At 37.2% G+C, this 16,380-nt stretch overlaps 1 protein-coding gene across 6 annotated transcripts in view; it reads left to right on the top strand.

Annotated features, from left to right (window-relative positions):
• Positions 1 to 16,380, top strand: part of MUSK (muscle associated receptor tyrosine kinase) — a 99,229-nt gene that overhangs the window by 16,133 nt on the left and 66,716 nt on the right. For all 6 annotated transcript variants that reach the window (XM_044940426.2, XM_044940428.2, XM_044940429.2 and 3 more), the window contains exons 3-5: positions 1,714 to 1,865; positions 7,065 to 7,192; positions 8,600 to 8,741. In XM_044940426.2, coding sequence (XP_044796361.2) covers positions 1,714 to 1,865; positions 7,065 to 7,192; positions 8,600 to 8,741 — 422 coding nt within the window. The remainder of the gene's footprint in view (positions 1 to 1,713; positions 1,866 to 7,064; positions 7,193 to 8,599; positions 8,742 to 16,380) is intronic.

Raw genomic sequence — 16,380 nt, forward strand, 5'->3', positions numbered from 1 at the left:
CTGCATTCTTTCTGGAGGCACTAGAGGAAAATCTGACTTCTTGCCTGCATTTCTTGGCCCTTTGCTCCATTTTGAAAGCCAGCAGCTGCATAACTCCAGTCTCATCACATCTCATTCTCTGATCCCCCTGCTTCCCTCTCCCATCTTTTAAGGACCCTCAGTATTAGGTGGCACGAGTGCTTAAGACTCTGCCTGCCAGTGCAGGAGACCTAAGAGATGTGGGTTTGATCTCTGCGTCAGGAAGATTCCCCTGGAAGAGGGCATGGCCACCCAGTCCAGTTTTCTTGCCTGGAGAATCCCACGGACAGAGAAGCCTGGCAGGCTGCAGTCCTGGTTGATAGGTTGCAAAGACTCAGACATGACTGAAGTGATGTAGCATGCAAGTATGCATGATTACATAGGGCCCATCTGGATAATTCATGATACTCATTTTAAGATTCTTGACATCTGCAAAATCCCTTTTGCTGTGTAAGGTTAACATATTCACAGGTTCTGGGGATTAAGACATGGATCTTTGAGGGGGGGTTACTCTGCTTAATATATACTTGTTGCATAAAGCATTTTTATTTGGTCATAAAACTCACTTTTAGGTTGACATTTCCCCTCATATTTCTTTCCATTGTCCTAATTCCCTTCTTAATGATCAGGTTGCATGCCATTTAGTGAGATAATATATGTAAAACATAATTTTTACGGTTTGAGCCTCTTTTGCTCCCTATGTATCCCACAGAACTAGAATTGTGCCTGGCACTTGTTAGGCACTCAGCAAACATTTGATTAATAAATGAACAAATACTTAGTCAACTGTTAGTTAATTCAATATATATATATATTTAACCCTTCCCTTTTTTTCTATTTTTTAAATTGAAGTGTAGTTGATTTGGGACTTACCAGGTGGCACAGTGGTAAAGAATCTTCCTGCCAATGCAGGAGACACAGGAGATGCAGGTTCAATCCTTGGGTCAGGAAGATCCCCCAGAGCAGGAAATGGCAACCTGCTCCAGAATTCTTGCCTGGAAAATTCCATGGAGAGAGGAGCCTGGTGGGCTACTGTCCAGGGGCTCACAAAGAGTTGGACGTGACTGAGCGACTGAGCACAGCACACACATAGCTGATTTACAATGTCGTGTTAGTTTTAGGTGTATAGCAAAGTGATTCAGTGTGTGTGCGTGTGTGTGTGTTTGTGTATTTGTATACTCTTTTTCAGATTCTGTTCCATGATAGGTTATTATAATATATTGAATATATTTCCTTGAGCTATTCAACAGGTCCCTGTTGTTTATCAATTTTATATATAGTAGTGTGTATCTGTTAGTCCCTTTCTGCAAGTCACATGTATGTGCGTGTTTGTGTGTTCATTATCTAGCTGCTATTCCCAGTAAATATGGGAGAGGACTCATATCTTGGGTAATGATATACTTTCCTAAATAAAGTAAATTTTATGTTGGGTGGGTCCTATCAATAGACATCACCTTTCGAAATTATTTTTGAAGGACTCAGCACTGCTTTGATTACTGCAGTCTAGGAAAGATTAGAAAATGTTAGCTTTCTACTCCCAAATAAGCTTATTCTTTTATTCAGAACTTACTCAAGTTTCCTCTTCCCTTTAATCTGCTTCATCCACTGGTAAATCATCTGCTGGATCATATAATCATAGTAAAAAAAAAATCACAGATGGGGCCCTAACCTGCCATAATCGTCTGTGACCCACAGGCTCTTTGATACCCGGTACAGCATTCGGGAGAATGGTCAGCTCCTCACCATCCTGAGCGTGGAAGACAGTGACGATGGCATTTACTGCTGCATTGCCAACAATGGTGTGGGAGGAGCTGCTGAGAGCTGTGGAGCTCTACAAGTGAAGATGAGTGAGTGGGAAAGAGAACCATCCATTGATTTCTAAGCTGACTTGGTACACTTTGAAGCAGAGAGTAAACAGAGCCTCTTGCATATCTGGAGGCTGGGCAGCCAGACAAGTTCAAGTTAAATTACAGCCTTGAGACAGTTCCACACCTTTTATTCCTGCCATCACCCACCACCCTACAGGCAAACCTCATCGTTTTCTGCCTTCTCCCATTTTCTAGCCTTTTTTATGACTCTTTATTTGCACCACCATGAAATCTTTCACCAGGAACTCCTCTTTAAAATCTTTACCCTGTATCTTTAATTTAAAGCTGTTTCATTACAACTAGACACCCCTTTAATCTCTAACTTCTTTGCAGACACTTATTCTACCCTTTTGCCTTATTTCAAACTTTATTTTCTTGAGTGACTTTTTAAACTTGAATGACTTTTCTGTTTAAAGGGAGGCTGTTTATTTCTTACCCACTTCAAGTCAACAAGAGTAGCAGGTACTGAGGGTTCATTGCTGCTTTTAAGCCATTATATTTTGTATTCCTGTGCATAACCTTTCCTTTCATGAAGGCTTATACTATTTTGACCAATCTCTCTAACTCTATTCATCATCTACTCACTTTGAGGTCCTCTCCCATATTTCTCAAAGATTTTGATTCCAGGTTTATTATCTTTCTATCCACTCCTACTCCTTCCATTATCCTAAGGGATTTTAACAGCCATGAAACAGAACCACTATTCACTTCATCCTATAGTCCCTTGACCTTCACAAGTCCTGTGATGTTAACCTTAACTCTTTTTCAGTCTATCCAATCTATGATCTTGGTACCCCAAGAAATAGACTATATTTCAAATATTAAACCCCATTAGGTCACATCCTGAACATGGACATTTCTATTTCCAGCTCTGTCTGATGAGGGAAATGGTTTCTCACACTCAGGACTTGCCTCCAAACAGAAGGGACAAACTTTATCAGTCTCTTTCTCAGCTAAGAACAGAGTCCAGCTTCCTCGTGCCCTTCTTCCCACTCCAAACCATCACCATCATGACCATGCTTCTGCTCTTAAGTCCTCTCTGCTCTCTGTTTCATTGACCCCCCAATGGACACTTCATTCAGTTCTCTCTTCACTTCGCTCTCCTACCTGGTGTGACATCATCATGCGGACCTTACTAGCATCCTCAAATCTCATGAACCCTTGTGCCCCAACACCTGCTGCTTGTCAACTCTCAACCTTATAATGACATAACCTTTATTTTCTCCTCCCTGACATCACACTATTGATGGGAAAAATCACAGAAATATGCATATTAGCACCATACAAAGGATGGTGGAATCCAGTTCCGCCTGTGACCTTTATCGTGACTTTTTATTGTTGATTTTCATCACTATTTCTTTCATCTTTTATCTTTCAGTTTTGTTATTATTGTTTTGCTGGAGCAAGTCACTTGCTGCTTCTTTTCAATGTGAACACATGAGATGTATTTTATGAATGTTTGCATGGCTGAAAGTCTTTATTTTGCCCCCAATCTTGAGTAAATAATTTGTCTCAGTAGAGATGGGAGTTTTAAAAGGTTTTCCTTTGGATTTTAATAGAAAATAATTCATTGCCATATGACATTTTAGGTTGAAGATAAGAAATCTTTCTCTTATTTATTTACACATAAATCTGATGTTTATCCTAATTTTTTTTGGATTTTTCTATTTATTGAATTCTTAATGTTTCAAACTGACAAGGATACAACAGGCTTGTGTTTTCTTTTGTTATTTCTACTTAGTCTTAGGTGAGCCATTTTGCTCTAAAAACCAAAGTTTCTTTTTTTCCCCAAGTGAGCTACACTTTTTATCTATTTTCTTCCTCTTCATTTGATCTCATTCTTAAACTTTTAATCAACCAATATTAGGTTTCTTTTTTCAGTTTTTTAGAACTCCAAGTTTATCCTCATATTTTCTATCTTGATATTCTATGTTATAGGAGATTTACTTGACTTCTCCTTCTATTTCATGTATTTGGTCTTCAATATAATCATGCTGCTATTCTGTTATCTTTAAATACTTTGACCTAAAAACCCATATTTTTAATTTCCAGGTGTTCTTTCTTCCCTGATTGCTCTGTTTTTCATAGCCAACTCTATGTGTTGCATGGTGCAGTATTCACTTATCTAAGGATACTATTTATACATTTTTTAAAACCATTCTTTTCCCCTGCTTTGCTTCTGTTTTCTTCATGCTAAGTTTAGATTTTATTTTGGTTCTTTTCCTTCATGTTCATGGCCTTTCTCAGAGGGCTGTTAATCTTTTATGTTCATCACACCTAGAAATGATGTCCGAGATTAACTGTAATAGGTAAGTAGCGAGGACATCATGGGAAAAGCTGATCTGGAGATTCTGAGAGTAAGTAGGTCAGGATGTACCTACAAATAGGCTTTCTCTCAGCATGTGGGGCAGTAAGAACACCAAGTAAGGAAGAAGGGTCTATTTTGCTGATGAATGAAAGTGTGATTCCCCAGAAAGAGCATGTTTAAGGACTTCACTGCTTTGTGGTACTACTTTTCCTCTGCATATTGTTCGTACTCATTCTGGCACTAAATGTTCTTGATTTAGGTTCCATCCCAAACCCCCTTTTCTTCTTCTCTCCTCTTCTTTCTCCACTTTCTCTTTGGGAAGGCTCGCCTAGTGTGGGTACACACTGGTGTGGCCATCCCAGTTGTCATTTTGGAATGCTTCTGCACTGCTTGCTAAGAGCTGTTTCCTGAGACCCTCAAGGTCCCTACCCCATTGCTACTCCTACTACCTAGGACCTCTTTAGGGGCTCCTGCCCTTAGATTCTTTATGGTCCAACAACTAAAGGCTCAATTTTGGCATAGCAGGACACCTCCAGCATCCAACTTCAACAGATAACCAGTTCTGATTAGTCAATGCTCATGGCTCCACCTGAATCATGCTCCCTTAGAGTGGGGAATCCATCACTCCACATCAGTACTCAATTCATTTCTAGTTTACTTCATCATCAATTCTCACAAAGGCTCTCCTGACCTCTCATCAACAGATGGCAAAGATAACTTTTTCACTGAGGAAGATAGTAGTTATTTGCTTTAAACAAAGGTTTTCTGCCTAAGACATTATCTGTCATCAGGTCTGCCATAGGGATCAGTTCAGGGAGCCCAATGAAAGGAATAAATAATACTGTCTTTGATTATACCACAGGCATATCAACTCCCAAGCTAAGCTTTGATCAGTAGCTGTATGACAACTCTACCCACAATCAAGGTGCCTAGTCATTATCTAAATGTACACATTCATTGTCATTGATAAGAAGGAGCATTGTATGCTTTACATAGCAGGCAAAGTGACAAAGATGATATTGTCTTCAGTTCAGTTCAGTTCAGTTGCTCAGTCGTGTCCGACTCTTTGCGACCCCATGAATTGCAGCACGCCAGGCCTCCCTGTCCATCACCAACTCCCAGAGTTCACTCAGACTCACGTCCATCGAGTCAATGATGCCATTCAGCCATCTCATCCTCTGTCGTCCCCTTCTCCTCCTGCCCCCAATCCCTCCCAACATCAGAGTCTTTTCCAATGAGTCAACTCTTCGTATGAGGTGGCCAAAGTACTGGAGATTCAGCTTTAGCATCATTCCTTCCAAAGAAATACCAGGGCTGATCTTCAGAATGGACTGGCTGGATCTCCTTGCAGTCCAAGGGACTCTCAAGAGTCTTCTCCAACACCACAGTTCAAAAGCATCAATTCTTCGGTGCTCAGCCTTCTTCACAGTCCAACTCTCACATCCATACATGACCACAGGAAAAACCATAGCCTTGACTAGCCGGACCTTTGTTGGCAAAGTAATGTCTCTGCTTTTCAATGTGCTATCTAGGTTGGTCATAACTTTCCTTCCAAGGAGTAAGTGTCTTTTAATTTCATGGCTGCAGTCAGCATCTTCAGTGATTTTGGAGCCCCAAAAAATAAAGTCTGACACTGTTTCCACTGTTTCCCCATCTATTCTCCATGAAGTGATGGGACCAGATGCCATGATCTTCGTTTTCTGAATGTTGAGCTTTAAGCCAACTTTTTCACTCTCTACTTTCACTTTCATCAAGAGGCTTTTGAGTTCCTCTTCACTTTCTGCCATAAGGGTGGTGTCATCTTCAGCTTGTCTTGTACTTTTGCCAGAGTACAGGATCATACCACCTGTAAATGGCAATAAACAACTAGATTAAAAATCCAACCAAACCATGTCCCCTCAACACTCAACATACACACAAACACACAGACACAGTTGAAGTAGAAGAGGAAAAAAATCCTTATTTCCTACTCTTCTATGTCAAAGAAACACAGTGATTATGGCACATGACCTGAAAGAAGTAAAATGCATCCATTTCTCAGGAGTCTGTCCTGCTAGACAGACTCTATTTGATAGTTCTCTCTTTGTTATCTGTAACATAAAATCCCTAAGGAAATAAATCTAGTTTTCACTATTTTATGAATGTTTCACATAGTAAAATAACTGGCATCGTGAACTTGTCAATTCTTCTATACATTAGATTTAATAAGTTCTTCCTCTGAAAGCTCAGTATTGGGGACTAAAAATTAACTGACATAAACTATTTCTTCTGAAAAAATTAATTTAGGAGTGTTTCACAGTATATACAAGTTTGCTTTGCAGAGTAGAGTTACTCTGAATTGTATTACAGAATTTCTGATTATAAATACAGTAATATCTGATTTATTTTCTAGAGGACAAATGTATCTAATTTTTAATCATCAATTTAATGGTCATATTAAGATGGAAACTAAAGGGGCAGTAGGTCATAACTCAGAATTGTATACAAATGTAAACATATCAAACCTTTATTTTCATACGTTTTTATGTCTATTGCTATGAATTAATGTGAGTTGTTATAGCAACAGCTTATTTTAATTAACTTTTTATTAACTATTTTTAAAAGTGCAGATCATTATGATAATTTCATACTCCTAATATGTTTACAAATTGATTTTTTTCCAAGTAAGATAAAATAGAGGTAATCTAAATTTAAAAAAATTATTTCTGCTTGATATCCACTAAAAACATGGCTCAGCACTTGGTGGGTTCTGTATTATAATACATCTAAGAATATTTTTAATAGATATTAAGAATTAAGCATAAAGTTATAAATTCCAAGTTTAGTAAATCCAAATTGCCTTTTTAATTTTTTCCTTTATTTTCCTTTAGAACCTAAAATAACTCGTCCTCCCATAAATGTAAAAATAACAGAAGGATTAAAGGCAGTTCTACCATGTGCTACAATGGGCAACCCCAAACCCTCAGTGTCATGGGTCAAGGGGCACAGTGCTCTCAGGGTAAGTGAGGGTTATGTTAAAGCATGTATACACAACATATTTTCAAATACAACAATCCTTTGCACATGCAATCACACACTTACAAACTTCTAGTATAAAATATTTTCCATGTACAACATTTTAACCAAACCTAAATATTTTAACCAAATCTAAATATTTTCCATGTACAATATTGCAACCAAAACTATATATATATATATATATATATATATATATATATATATATATGCAAATTATAAGGCATTCCAGTTGGGGCTGAGTAGGAGAGAAAAGAGATAGGTACCAGTAGTGTTAAGGATGATAAAAGAAGCAGAGCAAAGCTAAGCTAGAGTCTTCTTTGTTGGTTGGTCAGTTGGTTGGTATTTGAATCATTTATTTTTTTTAACATTGAATCTTTGAGACGCAGGAGATTTTTTAAAAAAAAAGGAACTAAGGTTCAAGTTTTAGACCTGATAAATAGCTTCTAGAAGGAGAGAGAAAGAAATGAGATTTGGAAGAAGAGGAAGGAGAATATTCTGGAGTGAAGTTAGAGCATCAAGACTCAAGACTGGTGACCTTGACAATGACCTCAATCATATACAGTAGTCAAACTTGAAATACATTATTCACATCCTTATTTTGTACTGCTTTTGTATGTTATATCTACATTTATTGATAAATTACTATTCTGCATCATCATTGTCTCTTTCCATCCTTGCATAATCTACTATGAACTCAGTGAGGTCACAGACAATATGTTTTTCATATAACTATACTCAGAGTATTCCATGGGGGGATACATAGGTGTTGATCTCTATCAATTCACTGAAATACAACATAGTATCAATTAGCTTTGTTTTATTTAAAATAAAACAAATAATTTTCATTTTTATGATAATCTATATAATTTTCTGGCTTTCCTTTTGTTATGTTTTCTACACTAAAAGGAGTGGCTCTATATATACTACTGAATTTAGACCCCCAAAGAGAATATAGATGTAATATTTTAATTATAAAGGCCAGTCTTTGTATTTTCTGTAGAGTTTTCCAACTTTTAAAAGGATCCCACATAGGCAGTAAGTACGCTTGTTAAGAGCAATGCTTTTAATCAAACAAATTTAGGTGTGATATTTTTAGATATCAAATTATAAAATAAGGCTTGTTGATTTAGGACATCCAATAAGGCTTGGGGTCCTCATGCATTGAAAGAAAATAAAAATAACTGTATCTTATGATATTGTTATTAAAATTTATTTTTATAAGGGAATCTTATACTATCTAATTTATTATTATGTTATTCATAATAAATGTCAAATAAATGTTAAAATAATATTTCTGATGAGTGAAAATGATGTCCTGATGAAAAATAGCAAATGTATCCTTGGCAGACTCATGTTCATGGAAAATTCACGTACCAATCTCTGGCAGGAAAATTCCCGGACTGCGGTTCTTGAATCTGGGAGCTTAAGGATTCATAATGTACAAAAGGAAGATGCAGGACATTATCGATGTGTGGCAAAAAACAGCCTTGGGACGGCATATTCCAAACTGGTGAAGCTGGAAGTGGAGGGTAAGGAGCTGTGTTTCTTCTCATGACGGTGTTAGCAGAAGGCCTCACGCTCTACTGTACAGGCTGTACTTCATCTTGCAAAACAGGCAGTAGGGAGCTTAGTGCCCTCAGTTATTAGGCCAGATATTAGGCCATCAAGTCAACACTCAAAAATTGAAAGAAGGGGAAAAAATTTCCTTTGTTTAATAGGTCATATTCCATCTATAGTCCATCAATTGACTGAAACAGACTATAGTACTAAAACAACAGGATACCATTTTAGAATATCTTCCTGGCTTGGACAACTCTCCCTTGTTTACCAATTTGAAGATACTCATCTTTATCAGCATAAAAGATGTGTCTTAAAAATGTATCAAAAGAAAAATGTAACTTCCTTCCAGACTGTATTCTGTCACAAAGGTTAAGAAAAATAAAATACTGACTCAAAATGTATAACTCCAAATGGTCCTACTTCTATGAGTTATACTGTCAAGATATTTTACACTTTTTAAAATGTTCCTTGAAGTCAATTAATTCAACAGCTGGTTGTGAAAGATCTTCACTGAGAAATCAGAATCCAGATTGAGCTAGGGATTCTATCCATTTGGTCATTAGCTCCCTCTTGACCTGAAATTATATCAATTTTGCTTAAAAAGAGAAACTTTCAGCATGCTTATACTAGGTGAAGAAACGGAATGCAAAACTTTTTCCACCTTTTCCTGTTTTAAGCCTTAGAATTAACCTCTCTGGTTCTCAATTTTCGTATCTGCAAAGTGGGGTTTATTGTGAATACTCAGTGAGATAAGGTACTGGTAGTACTTAGCACAGTGTCTGGCCCTTTATAAACATTCAACAAATGTTAACTATCAGAATTATCACTTCCTTTTCTGCTTTACTGTTATCTGATCAATAAAGTGATTATCACACATTGACACAAATTATATTTCAATTGGGAAAGGTTTCAGTTTCCCCTAGCTTATTCTCTTAAGCCAAAATTGACCCCTTCCTACATTTCTTCCTTCTCAATCACAGTTTTCTATTAGCTCCTGTAAGATTATCTTTATTGCCTAGCTAGCTATTCTCACAGCTTTAATGATCTTATTTCTATTAACTGTTCATGGAAAAGAATGAACTTGGAGGAAACTGTGGTTGTCAGACATAAAAAAGATATATTTTTAGCACAGCTGCTAGAATTTAATATCTTATAAATGATCAATGCTATTTAAAGCTCAGATGCAACCACCACCTGATGTAACTCACTGAGTGAAAATTAAATAAACATACAAACACATTTGGTCACACTTTCAGACACAATGAATGTCTGCCTGGATTCAGTGTCTCCTTGGATTATGTGTGGAGGGATACAGAACAAATGCTAGCCATTTATAAACAATATCATGAAGATTTTTCTCTTCAAGGCATGAAATATGAGCCCTCTGATTCATGACATAAAACATTGATTGTTTAGGTTACTGTCTTCACAGATAATGGAATAATTTGCTTTACTTTCAGCCTAGAGAAAATTATCACAAATTTCATTAGTTGGAGTTCAATTACACAGCTTAGTCTTGCCTTGCCATTTACTTTTGTATCATGCCTATCATTAAAACTGAACGCTCTCCTTCCTAACATTTAAAGTCATGTTCATTGTGTTAACAATTAGTACATGCAAGACATTTTATTCCAGTTGCTAGTACTGAAAGCTCATAATATCATTTAAAGGTACTTTACCAGGATGTAATAAGCTCATTTTAGCACACATGTCTATTTCTACTTCATTCTAGTCCCTATTAAAGTAGTCAATATACATGGAAACATGTGACATGCTTAGCACAACTGCTGGTATATACTATGCATTTAGAAAATAGCATCAACTAAAATTATTACTATTAGAACATAAATATTGCAGCAAATGTGTTTGGACTCTTGAAGCTCTGTGAGGTTGAATGAGTGAGTGAAGTCGCTTAGTCGTGTCCGACTCTTTGTGACCCCATGGACTGTATGTAGCCTACCACGCTCCTCCATCCATGGGATTTTCCAGGCAAAAGTACTGGAGTGGGTTGCCATTTTCTGTGAGGTTGGCTTCCACTTAAAGAATTCATTTTGATATTTGGCAAAACTAATACAGTTATGTAAAGTTTAAAAATAAAATAAAAAAAAAAAAAAAAAAAGAAATAGTTGAGGCATGTCCACAAGACATAACACAGACACGACCTATTTAAAAGAAGGGTCAATTAAACCAACAACTCAGAGCAGGTAAAAAGGCAACTAAGAAGTCACTGGAAGAATCCCAATATGCCTGCAAATGCCTGCTGTCTTGACAACCATGAGAGCTGAAGATGAAGCAGGGTCACTCAGGAGAGATGATCATTTGTTACATATTGCATCAGTAACGCTGCAAATCAGTTGAAGCAAATCAGAACAAGAGCCCTGTAAGAGCTATTTGATGTTGGGCTACATTTATGGCAAAAAGGTATGCCAGGAAAAGACAGGGTTTGTCTGCTGTCATGAGCATCTAATGAGGTTAACCTTGCCAGTTTATATAGATTTGGTACAGTGTGTTCACTAAACTTTAGCAGCCATAATAAAGGTGAAAGAAATACCCTTGGACACGGAAGTGAAGTTCCCTCTCTAGATTCCCATCCTCAGGCTGCTGGGTCACTGGAATGGCAATGTAAAGATATTTTAGGGGACTTCTCTGGTGGTTCAGAAGTTAAGACTCTGTGCTCCCCATGCAAGGGCCTGGGTTTGATCCCTGGTCAGGGAACTAGATTGCACATGCAGCAACTAAGACCAAGAGCAGTCAAATAAATCAAAACCAAACAGGCTCTTTGCTATCCTATCTTATTAAAAAAGATTCCATCTTTCTGCCTTGCCTTAACAGGTTCAAAGAGTGACATGCAAAATTACTGATGGAACAATCCAGTTTAACCATGACCAAACATGGATATCTTTCTAAAAGGATGAACAATGCGATGTCTAACATTTTAAAACACTAAATGCTTTACAGGGATTATTTTATTTAATTTTCACTAATAGTCAGTGAGGAAGGGCCTATCATTGTACCGTTTTAGGAAACCGAGGAACACACAGGGTAACTAACTCACTCAAGGCTGCACAGATAGAGTCACCTAAGTAATGGAGTAATGCCAAGTACAGTCTGTTCTGCTAAATAACAGGAGAATCATGTGTGACATAGTCAAGATTAGGATCAGAATGGGGATGGGGGAAGAAGCCAAAATTCTGTGAATAAAGGAGAATGGGAGTTGAAGAAGAGAGATCGTAGACGTAGATTTATTTTTTCCCAATAAATTTGGCAGAGAAAAGAGATGAGTCCAAAAAGTGAGCAGTAGTTGGAGGCCTCGTTGGCACACAGGTAGTGTGGTTTTGCATAATTTCTCTTTTAAAAAAGATTGAAATGTTTTTTTAAAAATTGGCAGTGTTAAAATATTAATGAGAAGGAACCCAGAGAAAAGAAAAATCTGAATATACAGGAAAGAGGCTGAATTTTCAAGGGGCTGTGGTACTGGAGAAGGGAAAAGAGATGAATTCGGCAACAAACTTTTTATGGGGGTGACCACATGACCCAGTTTACCCTGTTCTGGTTTACACCTGTCATCCTAGAATAATTATTAATAGAGTCCCTCTTTTACTTTCAAAAATATCTTGGCTTCAATGGTAAATTACATGATTATTGTGCTTAGATAGGAAAAAGAAACGTTATTCCTTGTAATAGGGAGAAAGGAGAAAGTGGGTATATTCCGGTATAAATGAGTTCATAAATTGGGTAGATGGAATTTGAGAAAGCTCTGTTCTGATGGGTTCTGTTTCCTGTAGGAAGTAGGAAGTAAGATTATCTTCTGAAAATACTCCTATAAAGGGGGGCAGAGGGATGAGGAGGTTTTTAAATAGCTGTGGGTAATGGGGGAGATGAGTCACAGGAAAACTAAGCTTGCTGAGCAACATGCAGGTTTCAGCAGAGAACAGGACTAGGAATACGGACTGGCAGCAATTTGCTTCATTCTAGGTTTTTCCTGCAGGGTTGCCCAGCAGTATAAGTCAGAAAGAAAGCCAAATCCAAAGGCAAGATATAAGCATTGGAGCTTTGCCAGGAAAGAAAAGAGGGCAAGAAAGTTGAGAATATTGTGAGAGAATGCTTGAAATGATGACTCACGGAATCTTTATGTACTAAATACACACCTGGGATCCAACACAGAGTTCCAGCAACATGATAGACAAGATAACATGAAAATCTTCCTACTACAGACATTCAGAAATGCCAGCTTAGTTGTATAACTCGTAAGGAAACAACGTAAATTTTCTGAAGTCAGGAATGAATAGAAATTTGAAAAGCAGAGCAGTAAGATCATGGGGCAGTTGGACCTTGTCCTCCATGTAATAAGACAGGTGCCCGTTTCTTTAATGTGTAAGGTCAGTTTTTAAGACTCTTAAAGGGACAGAAGTCAAAGTCTTCTGCCCCTGTGAAGTGGAAGCTGGCATTGATACCTTGTATAAAGCTGAGAACCATAGAAGTGAAAAGGTAAGCCAGCAATACTCTACCCATCAGCAAAGAAAGGCAATACAGAGGCTTGTCTATCTCTCCATAAGAAGAAAAAAGAAGTTTTCTTATGAATGAATATCCAATACTCAGGACTATATCTCAATTATACTTGATTTTGAGTTCATGCTGCCAGCACAGCCAGTTTAGAAATCCCCAGCTAGAGAAATTAACATAAAAACTAGTCTTAGGTCTTCCAAAGAAAACATAGAGATGGCCAACAGGCACATGAAAAGATGCTTAGCATTGCTAATTAATATAGAAATACAAATCAAAACCACAATGAGGTACCACCTCACACTGGTCAGAATGTCTATTATCAGAATGTCCACAAATAATTAAGTCTAGAGCAGGTGTGGAGAAAAGTGAACCCTACTATGCTGTTGAGGGAAATGTAAACTGGTGCAGCTACTATGGAGAAAGAGTATGGAGTTTCCTTAAAAAAACTAAAAATAGAACTATTATATGATCCAGCAATCCCACTCCAGGGCATGTATCCAGAAAAAATGAAAACCCCAGTGTGAAAAGATGCACCCCAACATTCATAGCAGCACTGTTTACTATAGCCAAGACATGGAAGCAACCCAAGTGCCCATAAACAAATAATCGGCTTAAGAAAATGTGGTGTATACATACTGGAATATTACCTGACTATAAAAAAAGAATGAAATAATTGCCATTTGCAGTAACATGGATCTAGAGAATATTATACTTAGTGAGGTTAAGTCAGACAGAGGAAGATAAGCACTATATGTGAAATCTAAAATATAATACAAATGAATCTACATACAAACAGAAACAGATTCACTGACACAGAAAACAAATTTATTGTTAAAAAAAGGGGGAGAAGGAGGGAAGGAGGGACAAATTAGGAGTATGGGATTAACAAACTACATAAAATAGATAAGCAACAGGATTCACTGTATTGCATAGGCAAATCACATTCAAAGCTTTAACCTATAATGGAATATAACCTGGAAAAAAATAACTGAATCACTTTGCTGTACACCTTAAACTAATACAATATTGTAAATAAACTATAATTTAAAGGAAAAAATTAGTCTCAGGTCAAAAATTTAACAACAAAAAAGCTGAAAAACAAAACACTTTACACAGGTTAGGGTTTAGATTAAGCCATACTGAGGATGCATTCACAATGCAAAATTATCACATCCACAGGAAACAACCTGCCTTGAGTGAGAGGTAGCTAACACAATATGTAAAGAGATTTAAGCCCCAGGAAATCCAATTAACAACACAATATAACAAATACTCTCAAATGAATATGTTAAAACAAAACACACAAAAGGAGGAACAACAAAAAAGAAAAATACATTAGGAAGAAGAAAGGCAAGTCTGATAAAGAATAAATATAATTTTAACAAGTGAAAAATATAAAGTTAAAATTCAGTGGATGGATAATGGTATATTACCCAAAGTAAGATTATCACAAAATTGTTTATAACAGTAAATTTTTAAATATAATTTAAATTTGCATCAATAAGAGGCTGACATTATGTGATGAAGTTCGTGTGGACCATTAAAAAGGATGAGATCAATCTATAAGTAGTAACTTCTATCGGAGAAGGCAATGGCACCCCACTCCAGTACTCTTGCCTGGAAAATCCTATGGACAGAGGAGCCTGGTAGGCTGCAGTCCATGGGGTCGCTAGGAGTCGGACCTGACTGAGCGACTTCACTTTCACTTTTCACTTTCATGCAGTGGAGAAGGAAATGGCAACCCACTCCAGGGTTCTTGCCTGGAGAATCCCAGGGACAGAGGAGCCTAGTGGGCTGCCGTCTATGGGGTCGCACAGAGTCAGACACGACTAAAGTGATGCAGCAGCAGCAGCAGTAACTTCTATAACTATCCACCATATATGTAATTTGGGTATGTTTCCTATCTCTGAATTTCAGTTTCCTCATCTCTAAAACAGGGGTAAAAATAGCACCTACCTCTTACATTGTTGTAGTGACTACATGAATTATTACTGGCACACAGAAAGCATGATATAATTATCAGCTGTCTTTATAACAATTAATATTTATATAGTGCTTACCGTGTACAGTGAAAAAGAAAATGAAAGTTGTTCAGTCGTGTCTGACTCTTTGCGACCATATACAAGGCACTATCTTATTTCTTTAGAAATATTAACCCATTAGAAATATTAATGTGCTCATAAGTAAAAAAAGTAAGTCAAAGAACAGTATGGTATATATTATACATTGGGCTTCCCTGGTGGCTCAGCTGGTAAAGAATCTGCCTGCAATGTGGGAAACCCGAGTTCGATCCCAGGGTTGGGAAGATTCCCTGGAGAAGGGAACGGCTACCCACTCCAGTATTCTGGCCTGAAGAACTCCATGGACTGTATAGTCCCTGGGGTTGCAAAGAGTCAGACACTACTGAGCGACTTTCACTTTCATACATTGGAGTAGAAGTAGCAGATTGTTAACTGTCATCGTCTCTGCATACAGAATTACATGAGGGGTGGTTACCTTCCATCATACACTTTCTATAGCTTTAGACTTTCTGAACTTTTATACAGAGACCTTGATAACTACAAAGAATGAAAGCTTGTATTTATACTTTGGAAAAAATTACTTCTTCCAAATATACTATTTTAATCAAGTGACATCAACCTTTCTGTTCATTGGTTTGATATACTATTTTTGTAGTTCTGTTGCTCCACTCTGCTTTAGAACAAATTCAGGGATGGAAAAAGTTTTGTCAAAGGCAATTGATTCCTATATTGATTAGATATTCACTACACTGGGGTACTGAACCAAAGAATGTTCAGGGTGGGGTCATAATAAACAGAACATGGAAACTGCCATTTCCTTAGGGAAGGAATTAATCCATAAAGACAGTAAGTTGAGAAAGTAAGGGAGCCAATTAGATGGAAGTGAAAAGTTTCAGAGAGTGGAGGCTGCAGTGAATTCTCTTCTCGTTTGACTCTTCTTTCTTACTTATGAGCAGAAACCTAAAATGTATGATTCTATAGTGGCTTGGAGGATCCCATTTGGGTTCTGATTTCTCAATGAACATCTTCTACACTTGGTTAGGTGTTATTGATTCATAGGTAAAATAAAGGTAAGTTTCCA

Source organism: Bubalus bubalis, chromosome 3, assembly GCF_019923935.1.
Source record: "Bubalus bubalis isolate 160015118507 breed Murrah chromosome 3, NDDB_SH_1, whole genome shotgun sequence".
In the NCBI taxonomy this organism is placed as follows: Eukaryota; Metazoa; Chordata; class Mammalia; order Artiodactyla; family Bovidae; genus Bubalus; species Bubalus bubalis.